Source organism: Quercus robur, chromosome 3, assembly GCF_932294415.1.
Source record: "Quercus robur chromosome 3, dhQueRobu3.1, whole genome shotgun sequence".
NCBI classification, from domain to species: domain Eukaryota; kingdom Viridiplantae; phylum Streptophyta; class Magnoliopsida; order Fagales; family Fagaceae; genus Quercus; species Quercus robur.
Window position 1 is genome coordinate 2,110,486 of NC_065536.1, and position 13,652 is coordinate 2,124,137.

At 35.8% G+C, this 13,652-nt stretch overlaps 1 protein-coding gene across 1 annotated transcript; it reads left to right on the forward strand.

Moving 5' to 3' along the window:
- The first annotated feature begins 5,346 nt into the window (after positions 1–5,346).
- Positions 5,347–8,624, forward strand: LOC126716523 (probable trehalose-phosphate phosphatase 3). The gene is made up of 9 exons (XM_050417339.1): positions 5,347–5,415; positions 5,832–5,972; positions 6,562–6,633; positions 6,883–7,008; positions 7,161–7,217; positions 7,424–7,525; positions 7,683–7,760; positions 8,052–8,192; positions 8,436–8,624. The coding sequence occupies exons 1-9, from the start codon at positions 5,347–5,349 to the stop codon at positions 8,622–8,624; spliced, it is 975 nt and encodes a 324-aa protein (XP_050273296.1).
- Positions 8,625–13,652: the final 5,028 nt, after the last annotated feature.

Consider the following 13,652-nt stretch of genomic DNA (forward strand, 5'->3'; position numbering starts at 1 on the left):
ATTTAGAGACCAAATTGATTAGTTTTGAAAACTTTTGGACCTTATTGGCATTAGCCCCCAAACCTCAGGATATGTTGATAGAATTTAATTACCCTTTTAAATTTTATTGAAGCTCTTGGATTTAATATAGCGGAGTGAAAGGTTGATTATAAAGACCATCATAGCCTTGCTTTTGACTTGAATCTAGGGTGACAATGAATAGACAAACAAGTAAGATAGGGGTAAGATAGTCATTGTCTTAAACAAACAGAAATCTTGCATCAATATTCATCAAAAAACTTTATAATTTTTATTCTTTAAAAAAAAAAAAAAAAAAAAAAAATTTAGGATTTTAATTAGAATCCACTCCATTGGAGAAAAAGGATCATAATACCCTTCTAATCTATGCATAGTAATTGGCAGATGACAAGGTTTCCGGTCTCCCTAGCCCGTTCTATCTAATGACTCAAACACTAATGCAAGTTTTTTTTATTTTTTTTTAATAATTATTGAAACTTTATTTAATCGAAATAAATCTAAGGTATTTGTCTTGCTAACTTTAGCTTTATATTATAAGAGAAAAGCTTTTGGATGACAAAAAAATATGGTACTATAATCTCTAACACTTAACTAAATATGATTTGCTAAGAGTTTTGTAATTCAACTGATTAGTATCTTTTGATAGTTTTAATAGAAAAATCTATGATTTAAATCCTACATCTCTCAACTATTGAATTATAAAAAAAAAAAAAATACTTAGATATATTATTAAATTACCCAAAATACATAGCTCTATTTTTTTTAAAGAAAATATTCTAGTACCCCATTTTTTTATTATTATTATAATTATTAAATTGTCAATATAATTTTGGTAAGTTTATCAATTCTTTTGGTAAGAATTATTGCTATAGGGGTCTTAAAGATTGTCTATTAATGGTGCAAAACTTCACCTGATTTTTTTATTTTATTTTTCTAGGACTCCATTAAATATTTTTTCTTCCAATTTTAGATATATATATATATATATATAATAAAATAAAAAAAGGTCCCACAAAGCAATTGTGGGGCCAGAGAATTTATGGCCCCGGCCCACTTTACATTAAGGCCCAAGTCCCAAGCCGAGAAGAACTATTGCCGAGGACGCATAACAAAAGTCCAAAAAAGGCCTAAGGATATGGCCGAGGACGATCTTTTGCTTGACACCCCACAGAACGCCTAAAGGAAAGGACGAGCTCGGTGCAGGGGTAGGACAAGTGAAAAGTTGCCAAATACTGTAATAAAGAACTCTGTATCTGACAGGTCCATGCTCTTCACCATGCTATTCAGCTTTTACAACCACTCCTAACCACTTTAGGTATGGGCTAATAGGACAAGTCTCCACCCAAAAAAGTGGAACTTCCACGTGAACACTGGAAGGAGGGAAAATGCTAATATAAAAGGGAAAGAGAACCAATGGGGGAGGGGAGGCTCCAGACCAAGAAGTCTGGAAAAAGGAAAAGGAGAAGAACATTAATCTCCTCGGACGAGGTCTGAAGATCGGAACTACCCAAGCCGCACCAGAAGAAGGTTTTGCTAGACAAGCTGAGTTCACCCTCATACAAATTTCCATAGAAACCATGACTAACCATTGTCTGGTGACTGAAGCCTAGCCTTACAAGCCCTCGCTCTACAAATTGTATTGTATGGATCCTATACGTACCAGCCCAATATCATTTGGGGGTCGTTATTAATTGTGTCCTTACAATTGGTGCTGTCTGTGGGAAGGCTTGTGCATTGGCATGGACGGTGGGTCGAACTCCTATCAACCCAGGGCCTGCGAAAGCCCCTCCATTACATCCAGCAGCCTGATGTTGTTGCCCTAGTATAAAGTTCTACTATGGGTTATGCTTCGAAGCACTAGCAACAAGGACAATTCTAGGGGCTTTCACCATCAGTTCGATGCCCCATGCCTTGGCCAAGGGGCTAATTCTCGGTACTTGAAAGAAAAAATACAAGTTTTGGACAGAACCAAGGCCTTGTATGGTCCTCGGACTCAAGCCTATGGGAAAACCAACTACTTAAAAGAAAAAAATACAAGTTTTGGACAGAATCAAGGCCTTGTATGGTCCTCAGACTCAAGCCTATGGGAAAACCAACTACTTAAAAGAAAAAATACAAGTTTTGGACAGAACCAATGCCTTGTATGGTCCTCAGACTCAAGCCTATGGGAAAACCAACTACTTAAAAGAAAAAATACAAGTTCTGGACAGAACCAAGGCCTTGTATGGTCCTCGGACTCAAGCCTATGGGAAAACTCAAGCCTATGGGAAAACCAACTACTTAAAAGAAAAAATACAAGTTTTGGACAGAACCAAGGCTTTGTATGGTCCTCGGACTCAAGCCTATGGGAAAACCAACTACTTAAAAGAAAAAATACAAGTTTTGGACAGAACCAAGGCCTTGTATGGTCCTTGGACTCAAGCCTATGGGAAAACCAACTACTTAAAAGAAAAAATACAAGTTTTGGACAGAACTAAGGCCTTGTATGGTCCTCGGACTCAAGCCTATGGGAAAACCAACTACTTAAAAGAAAAAATACAAGTTTTGGACAGAACCAAGGCCTTGTATGGTCCTCGGACTCAAGCGTATGGGAAAAAAGAAAAAATACAAGTTTTGGACAGAACCAAGGCCTTGTATGGTCCTCAGACTCAAGCCTATGGGAAAACCAAATACTTAAGGGAAAAATTACAAGTTTTGAACACAACCCGGGCGATGTAAGATCCCCAGACTCTGTCCCATGGAGAGGTTAAGTCCTAGACCGAATGGAAGTCCCGGTTTATCCTCGGATCTCCAGTTTTAAGGAAACTAGTGCGAATAAGTGTTTGGGCCCGGTATAACCACACCTCAGTCCTCGGATCAGAGGCCAGGTGTTATTAAGAATGCGGCCAAAGTCCCTCACTACTCGGCAACCCTCTCGGGTGGTTTATTTTGGGTTACTCATTCTCGGATGACTGCCTCATACGCATTACAGAACACTCAACTGTTACCTCGTTTAGTCTCGTAAGTTTAATCTACTGTAAGTTGGTATTATTATGCTTGATAGTCACAATGAGTTCAAAATAATAGCTTTTTGTTACAAGGTTTTCTGCCCTAAGTGTCGTTAAAGAAAAAATACACATGAAATACATCCATTCACAAAGTAACTACTACAGAAAAGAAAAATATTTAAAATGAAACAGAATCATCTTTTATTAAGACAAAGAAATAGTATAACGTACAACGTACAATGAAGGGGCTTAAGTAAGCCTATGCTAAAAGCTAACTGCATAAACAAAAAGAAAAGATACAAGGAAGAGAAGAAGAAGACGAAGAAGAAGAAACAGAAGCAGAAGAAGAAGAAACAGAAGAAGAAGAAGTAGAAACACCAGGGTGGCCCGGGTGATGGGAAAGAAGAAGGGGGGGGGGACAGAAAAGGACACCAGTGAAGGAAGAGAGGAAGAAGCAGGGACACTTAATCCCCGCATCAACCCTGACTCCTAACATGAGGGTGCCATATTAGTAGCGCTCGCGAGAGAGCTGATGATATTGACGACGAGGAACCCCACTGCTGTCACACCAAAAATCTGATGCGACCAGCACCTGCTTCAGATTTTGACTGAAAGAGATGGAGGCGTCGCCCCCACCTTGTGAAATCGGAGAACTGTCTTGAGCCTATGTCTCCCTTGTCCTGACCGCACCATCTTGAGTCTCGGAAGGACCCAGTGCCTCTGGAGTGGGTGTGGTTCCTTCACCCCCATTCGTGTCTCAAATATATCACTCTAAAGTTTGATTGCACTGGAGATGAAGACTTGGAGCACAGTTGAAGGACTAGGAATTTGAAGGGACTAAAGGATCTGCACGTAAAGGGAGTGATTCCCCACCCTGCTTCTTATATGGAAGGCAAGTGAGCGGTATTTAATCTATGCAGATTTCCAAGAAATGCCATAGACGAGACACTTTCTACTCGATTCCCAACACCGTCCACGACCATAGGATTTGGGTGGCCTCGTGAAGGGGACATATTAAAGACGTATCTCGAGCATTGAAACGGCGAGGATGCCGCGTGAGTAAATCTAAAGGAATGTCTCGTGATCCGGCGTACCTCCCAAATAAACGAAGAGACGCCGACATTAATGAAGGGTAGAGCTGGGCCGGCCATGATGTGGGCCGGACATCATCAAAACCCTCCTCCCCAATCAAGAGGTCGGGCAACAGGATTTCGAGGGGTTATTGTGGGGCCAGAGAATTTATGGCCCCGGCCCACTTTACATTAAGACCCAAGTCCCAAGCCGAGGAGAACTATTATCGAGGACGCATAACGAAAGTCCAAAAAAGGCCTAAGGATATGGCCGAGGATGATCTTTTGCTTGACACCCCACAGAACGCCTAAAGGAAAGGACGAGCTCGGTGCAGGGGTAGGACAAGTGAAAAGCTGTCAAATATTGTAATAAAGAACTCTGCGTCTGACAGGTCCATACTCTTCACCATGCTATTCAGCTTTTACAACCACTCCCAACCACTCTAGGTATGGGCTGATAGGACAAGTCTCCACCCAAAAAAGTGGAACTTCCACGTGGACATTGGAAGGAGGGAAAATGTTAATATAAAAGGGAAAGAGAACCAATGGGGGAGGGGAGGCTCTAGACCAAGAAGTCTGGAAAAAGGAAAAGGAGAAGAACATTAATCTCCTCGGACGAGGTCTGAAGATCGGAACTACCCAAGCCGCACCAGAAGAAGGTTTTGCTAGACAAGCTGAGTTCACCCTCATACAAATTTCCATAGAAACCATGATTAACCGCTGTCCGGTGACCGAGGCCTAGCCTTACAAGCCCTCGCTTTACAAATTGTATTGTATGGATCCTATACGTACTAGCCCAATATCATTCGGGGGTCGTTATTAATTGTGTCCTTACAGCAATGTTAAGTGAAAATTTGAAATACGCCTGTTGTTTTATGTTTCCTTTTTCTTAACATCTTTAGGTGGTTCATTTTAATCTTTGGGTGGTTAGTTGAATTAATTGATGCACTTTTATCCCTTGCGTTTTAACTCAACTTTTCTAGTCAATTAAAATCATCCATTTTCAAAGAAAAAAACTGTTAAAAGAGTGAATTATGCATGGTTGATATTGTCTCAACCAAATATATCTGAATGAACACAATTTCTTGTTCGATTCTACCAATTATTCTTGTATCAATTATGAGTCTAGTCTTAGTTTCTTGCTTTTGCTTTGAGCTTGATTTATTTCCTTTCTTTTTTCACTTTTGTTTGATTAGTGTTACAAAATTAACTAACTCAATTTCATTTAACTATGGTATATCGACAACCACCTTAATTTAGGTCCCTTAAGCATGGAATTCAACCCAAAAGAAAGATTTGACGACAGAGATACAATTAATGGTTCTTATGATGTATGGCTGGTAAGCACACACTAAATTTAATGACCAAACCACTCGAGATACCGATAGTTTATCATGTGATGCCTTATGTTACCATTTTGCTATGAATCTTTGATTAAAAATTTTCAAGTTTTCAACTCATTACAAACTATCTTTTATACTTAATTTCTTACTTTATATACCTTTCTCTTTTCATTGGGTATACATTATTGTGTACATTAATTTTTCTTTAAGAAAAAAAAAAAAAACATATTTAGCATATTTGTTTATGCACCATTTCTTAAATGCTCAATTTTTTTTATAGGTACAAATATATTCTTATCAACTTTCAACAAATAAACAAATCAACACACAAAATTAAAAAGCCAACCCAAAAGCACATTAAAACTTTGTTGTTGTAGTAAATTACTAACAAGTTTTTTGTTTGGCTGCTATAGAAAAATCATCCTTCTGCCTTAAGCTCTTTTGATGAAATAAAGAGAGTGGCTCATGAGAAACAGATTGTTGTATTTTTGGATTACGATGGAACCCTCTCACCAATTGTAAACGACCCTAGTCAAGCTTACATGTCTGATGCAGTAAGTACTTTATCGAAAAAAAAGTTAGAACATGCATTAACTGTGACCACACATACATTATTAAAGATTATATTTTTGTAGTAAAAAATCCCCACAAAGTTTATGGAGGAAGAACTAAATTGCCAAATTTTTTTTTTTTAACTGGTTCATGTTTCGTTTGGAATTCATTTGACTGAAATTAAAACATTATAAATTTATGCCTATTACTATGATTTGAACATTTTTTTTCTTACTTTGTTGGTTAATCCTTGTGCTATAGAAGTACATGCATGGCTATAGTATATAAAAAGAAACAGCTAGCTTTTTTTTTTTTTTTTTTTTTTTAAGATAGTTTCAACGTATAAAATCCACTTTTAATAATTTTTTTATTTTTAAAAGTAACTTAAATCAAAACTATTAACATCTTATTTTTTTAATCATTGTTTTTCTTACTCCAACAATACACATTATAAAAACGTTGCAAATTGACAGTTATCATTTTAATATGGTATATGCAAGTTTTTTTTTTTTTTTTTTTTAATGAATGAATTTGTTCCTCCAAAAAAATGTTGTCTTATAACACTATAATGGTGTGCCTATCGATTGACAGATGCGTTCGGCGGTAAGAAAAGTTGGTAAACATTTCCCAACTTCAATTATCTCTGGAAGGTCTAGGGATAAGGTAAATTGCTCTAACAAAATTTTTTATATGAGATAGAAATTTTATTACAGTCGAATCTAAGTCTAATTATATCGGTGTAAAACTTCTTTTTAAAGATTTGAACCCTAACCCTTATGCTCCCACTCTACTTATAATTGTGAAGTGACCTATAGCAATTAGCGCAACAATGAGCTAGATCTTATATACAATTTTTATAAAAAAAAAAACTAATTAACACATTTGTGATATTAACAAGTGTTTTTTTTCTAGGTGTTCCAATTTGTGAGATTAAATAATATCTATTATGCTGGAAGTCATGGGATGGATATATCAACCCCATCAGTTTTTCTCTATTACGGTTACCACAAGCATCAAACTAGGACTATTGATGAAAAGGTATATTTCTCAATTGTTTGTGGTTTATTTTCTATACTTGGTGCTTGTCATGGAAATTGCATTTTTTATATTGTGTTCAAAACCTGTAAATCAAAACTTAAATTGCAATGAAAATATCCTAAACGTTTTCCATTAATTGTTTGATCTTGTAGGGTAATGACATGGTTAACTTCTGCCCAGCACAGGACTTCTTGCCTAGAATTCAAACAGTGAGAAATGATGCACTGTTTACAAACTTTGTATCCTCTTTGTCAAAGATAAAATGGCAAACTGATACGAAAATGCATGGTTATAGTATCAAAAACTCCTCCTTTTGTTCCTAGCTAGGACTTTGTAGTATTAGAATGCAAATAAATTGTCTCTTTTTTTTTTTTTTTTCTTTTTAAATTTCAATAATGCTTTGCTTCTCTTGCAGATAAAGGTTATGTTGCAAGAAATAACAAGAGGCATAAAAGGTGCCATGGTTGAAGACAATAAATTTTGCCTCTCCGTACACTTTCGATGTGTGAATGAAGATGTAATATTATAATGCAATAATGATAATTTGATATGATCAAATAAAAATAAATGCAATATGATAGCAAAGATATTGTTAACACATAAAAAACATGGTAAAATATAGTAGTTCTCAAATTTGTAGATAATAAGATTGCATGTCAAAATTAATATTGCAGAATGTCGGCGTACTTAAGGAGAAGGTGGAATCAGCAATGAAATCCTATAAAGACTTTCGTATATCCGAAGGAAAAGAGGTATAAAATTTTTTTGTTATCTTTATAATAAATTTTAAGATTTCTCCCTTCTTAAAAATATAATTTTCCATTAAGTAGTAGTAAAGTTTGGAATAAATCAATCATGAAATCATATAATTCATCTCTCTCTCTTTTTTCTTTTTTTCTTTTTTTTTTTTTTTGGTGTGGAAGATAGATCATAGTATATGCATGTGTTCGATCCTAATTATTCTGTAAAAAATTTATAACCAACTCCAAAATTTTTTAATTAAGACTTAGTTGTTTTTGTTAATGTTGTTATTTTTGTTATAGGTCATGGAAATCCGACCTAATATAAACTGGGATAAAGGTCTTGCTTTGCAATATTTACTTGATACTCTTGGTTTTGAAAATTCTAGCGAGGTCCTTCCTATATATATAGGAGACGATAAAACTGATGAGGATGCTTTTAAGGTATAGATTATCTACTTGATGGTACTTTATTATTGTTACCAATTTTAAAATGTGGTGATTCTTCTTAAAGCCTAGCAAGATAAACCCAATAAATATTGATCAAACCCCCTCTTCTTCCATTTGCTTGGTGGATGTTGCCAAAACCATTGAAATCATGCATTTAACTCTTTTTGTTAATTTTGATGAATAATCAGGCTTGTATTTAGACCCACACTAATGTAATTTGTGTATCAATGTTTGCAGATGATTAAGAACATTGGAAGAGGATTTCCTATAGTTGTTTCTTCTACTCCAAAGGAGACAGAAGCCCTATACTCTTTACGTGACCCTATAGAGGTCATGTCCTTCCTAATACGTTTAGCAAAGTGGAAAAAGGATTGTGGATATAAAAAAACATCTTTGTTTGGTATGTTTAGGAGGTTAATTAGGTAGAGAGATGCTAACTTCTCAGTATGAGTTATGCTGATTGGGCACAGGTGAATCGGTTCATACTAATTGGATATTGTTACATTGTTATCATTTATAGTCAATTGTTTATAATTATAATTATATATAAGGGCTATTTCTTCTTATTTGCCTTTCCCCTATGCCAAGGTTCTAAAAAGTATGATTTTTATATGTACATCGAGTCTCGATGACTCATGAAAATTATGTTAATTGTTTTATTAAAATCAGTTTTTTTTTTTGGGCACTTAATTTGAAATTGGTCTTCCTTTTTGGTTGATCAGATCGATCATTCTTCTGTTTTTTAGTCCTTCTTTTTCTTCTTTTCTATTTCTCTATTTTTGCTCTTGATATTTGTTTTTTATCATCAGACTAAAAACATCAATTAGTTTTTTTGGTGTAAGGGGTAGATGCAGATCAGAATTAGAGTATCTAAAACTGGTTTTGGGTCATAGTTCTCTTGTAACCAAACAGCCATGAAACTTGTTCACGAACAATTGGAATAGTGCTGTCCACAAATTGGAATAGTGCCTGTCCCTATTTCAGAAGAGTGACATCCAACATGCATGACCAAACAACAATGATGAAATAATGCCATCCCTATTAAAGTACTTATTATATATATATATATATATATATATATATATATAAAACTTATTAACTCACTAGTGAACTTGCGGAAACCCTTATATGCATAGCTCATGGCTTAAATCCATTAGCAAAGTCGTAATTTTTTAGTAACATTTAAGGAATCCAGGCAATTTTAAGATTTTTTTTTTTTTTTTTTTTCAGATAGAAATTCTATTCTAAAATAATCTCACCTAGAGACTTGAATTTCGCCCTTACCCCCCACCTCACAAGAATTTATATTTATAAAGTGATCATTATGTTAAGGTTGTGCGGTAATAATATTACATTTTCAAGATATCACAAAACTTTTTTTTTCTCATAAAAAAATTAAAAGAATTAAATAAATAAAACATAAACCTTAAAGAACAACCAGGCTGTTTATATAGAAATGCCTTATGTTTCCCAAAAAAATAAAAATAAAAAAGAATGAGAAATTCCTTATTATATTTATATATCAAAAACTTTAATAATTTTTTGTCATTGTTTTCGCACCTAGGATGTGCATGCTTCCACATGACTCTATCTCTTTGATTCCAATGCCCAATCTTATATTAATTGTATTATTTAATACATCAATTATATATGTTATTTTTTAGAGTGATGTAAACCCTATGACGTCACGCACGCAGCAAACAATGTTTTGTACACGTCATACACATTTGAGCTTCTTCAATACACCTAAATAAATAAGCATTTTGATGTGTACTATTTTATTTTATTTTATTTTTTTAGATAGTTTCAACTTATGGTGTCCACTCCTGATAATAGCTCTTTATCGTTAGATTAAGATCGATATCAATCGGTTTTTGGTGTAAGCGGGAATTAAATCCTGGATCTTTTATTTAACCATCAGATACTTTACTAGTTGAGTTAACTGGAACTCACATTTTAAATTAATCTTAAAATCTGTCATTATTAGACGTATAAAACACATTATTTACTAAAATACATAGATACATAAGTTGTTTTGCCTTTTTTTGCCTTTTTCAATTATCCATGAAAAACTTGTTCTCTTTTTTCTCCAAATGATTACATGTGTCCCTTTATCAATATATTCGACAATTATAGATGTCATCCTTAGATATAGCTTCAATGTCAATTAATTTTTTTAATATAAAATATAAAGAAATATTAATATCCATACAAATATACAGTATATAGAATGGAGGTTTAGTACTTAATTTTGGTTTATTGACTTTTCATTCTCCCTATCATTCTTCCAACCCCTTTTCTCCCTTTCTTAACTCTTCTTCTTCTCCCATAATTCTTCACCATACTGTTACTCTTTTTCAAACTCTTCATCTCTCTTTTTTAAATCTCCTTATTCCCATCTTTGTTTTTATAAATTTCATATTACTTCTCTCTAATTCATTCCACATTCTTCCTACAAATATATATATATATATATATATTACTCTCTCTCTCTCTATGTTTTCTTCTTTTTTTCTATGTATTTATTATTTTATTTGCCTTTTTTGTAGCATATTTTTTATTCTTTCTTGCAACTTTACTTTAGGTTGATACATTTTAGCGTTTTGAATTCCCATCACAAGCCTTCTTTCTTATGAATTTGGTTTGAACTTTGTTTGGATTAATATATATATATATATATATATATGTGGGGCCCAATAATTTGTGGCCTTGGCCCATTTTTACATTGGGGCCCAAGGCCCGAGCCGAGGAAGGGTATAGCCAAGGATGTGTAATAAAATCCAAATAGTCTTAAAACACAGCCAAGGATGATTCTGTCCTCGGCATATCTGAGGTCCCCCTGGAAGAAAGAGTAAAAACGGTATAGGAACAGTTTTGAAAAAAATCTAAAATATCTATGTCAATAGAGAAGGAGACGCTGGATAGTATAACGACCAAGGACAAAGGGAAAGCTGCCATTATTGTCATTCAATACTCTGCACCTGACAGAGCCATGCTCTTCAGCTTTTACAACCACCCCCAACCACTCTAGGTATGGGCTGACAGGACAAGTCTTAAGTCCTAGGAAATTGAGCTTATACGTGGATGTTGGTGAGAGGATAAATGCCCGTATAAAGGATAAGAGAGGCAGTATGAGAGAGGGGGGGGGGGGGACAATTCGTCCTCTCAGCCATGATGTCCTAGAAACAAGGAGAATAAGAAGAGCATAGAGCTCCCCAGACTCCTCGGACGAGATTCACTGACCGGAGCCAACCCGAACTACCGTCCCGTGACCCAGACTTAGCTTTTCAAACCCACGCTCTCCAAATGATATTGTTTGAGCCCTCTTTACGTACGAGCCCAATATTATCTTGGGGTCGTTACAAATCAAGTCCTTACAATTGGCGTCGTCTGTGGGAAATGCTTGTGTCTTGGCACAGGTGGTGGGTTGAGACAATCTCTCACATCATTTCCAACAGCCGGATGTAGTGTTCTAGCGTAAAGTTCCACTAGGGGCTACGTTTCTTCAATAGGGGCTGCGCTTCGTAGCGTCAGCAGCACAGATGGTTCTAGGGGTTTGGCCGAGGAGCTAATCCCCCTAAACCAAGGTCCCACGCCATAGTCGAGGGGTTAATTCCACCAACTACTTAAAAATCAAGTTTTGGACAGAACCAAGGTATTGCATGGTCCTCGGACTCAAATCTATGGGGAAACCAACTACTTAAAAATCAAGTTTTTGACAGAACCAAGGTATTGCATGGTCCTCGGACTCAAACCTATAGGGAAACCAACTACTTAAAAAATCAAGTTTTGGACAGAACCAAGGTATTGCATGGTCCTCAGACTCAAATCTATGGGGAAACCAACTACTTAAAAAATCAAGTTTTGGACAGAACCAAGGTATTGCATGGTCCTCGGACTCAAACCTATAGGGAAACCAACTATTTAAAAATCAATTTTTGGACAGAACCAAGGTATTGCATGGTCTTCGGACTCAAACCTATGGAGAAACCAACTACTTAAAAATCAAGTTTTGGACAGAACCAAGGTATTGCATCGTCCTCGGACTCAAACCTATGGGGAAACCAACTACTTAAAAAATCAAGTTTTGGACAGAACCAAGGTATTGCATGGTCCTCGGACTCAAACCTATGGGGAAACCAACTACTTAAAAATCAAGTTTTTGACAGAACCAAGGTATTGCATGGTCCTCAGACTCAAACCTATGGGGAAACCAACTACTTAAAAATCAAGTTTTGGACAGAACCAAGGTATTGCATGGTCCTCGGACTCAAACCTATGGGGAAACCAATTACTTAAAAATCAAGTTTTTGATAGAACCAAGGTATTGCATGGTCCTCGGACTCAAACCTATAGGGAAACCAACTACTTAAAAAATCAAGTTTTGGACAAAACCAAGGTATTGCATGGTCCTCGGACTTAAACCTATGGAAAAGTCAGCTATTTAAGAAGAATTCTAAGTCACTTAGTCCTCGGACCAAATACCAGAAAAGGCTAAGGCTATGAAGGTCATTAGGAAGATGGCGAAACACCTTATTTCTCAGCGACCTGCAGGGGCTGTTCATTTTGGGTTATATATCCTCGGATGATTACTTCTTACACGGCATCAAGCATTCGGCCATCATCTCGTTCAAGTTTGGGCTATACAACCCATTTTCAGGTCGGTCTTATTGAACACGATAGCTTCAATAAGTTCATAATAACATCTTTTTTCTTGGTAAGGGATTTCGGCCCTAAGTATTGTTTTCTCAGGTCGGCGTTATTATGCCAGACAGCTCTAATAAGCTCATCATAATATTTTTTTTCTTTTTTCTTAGTAAGGGTTTCTGCCCTAAGTATCATTTGTTCAAATCAGCATTATTATGTCGGATAGTTTCAATAAGCACAGAGCATGGTCTTTTTATTAACTGGGATTTTGGCCCTAAGCATCGTTCAGAATGTAAAAATAAAAAAAGAAGTCATATGGTAGTACGTCTATTCATGGCATAACCATTTCAGAAAGAAGAGGTAGAATATACGAAATAAAGCAATGATGACTTTTATTAATATAAAGAGGTATTGCAGCATACAATGAAGGGCTTAAACAAGCCTATATAGAAAACGAATCACAGAAACAATAAAAATAAAAAAAAAATAAAAAAATAAAAAAAAAACTACAACAACAACAACAACAAAACAAACAAATAGCCAGAAGTCTTTTTAAGCTCTGCTCCGAGGTCTTTCCAGATTCTGCCCCAGTAGCACCCATATTGAGAGGAGGACCTCCCTTAGTGGAAGAGGAGAAGAAGAGGAAGAAGGAAAAGCACCAGGATGGATCTGGTGATGGGAAAGAAGAAGAAGGGGAGGCAAAAGGAGGCACCAGTGAAGGAAGAGAGGAAGAAACAGGGATACTTTGTCCCTGCGTCAGCCCTGACTCCTAACACGCTGGTGCCATGTTAGCTATGCTCATAAGAG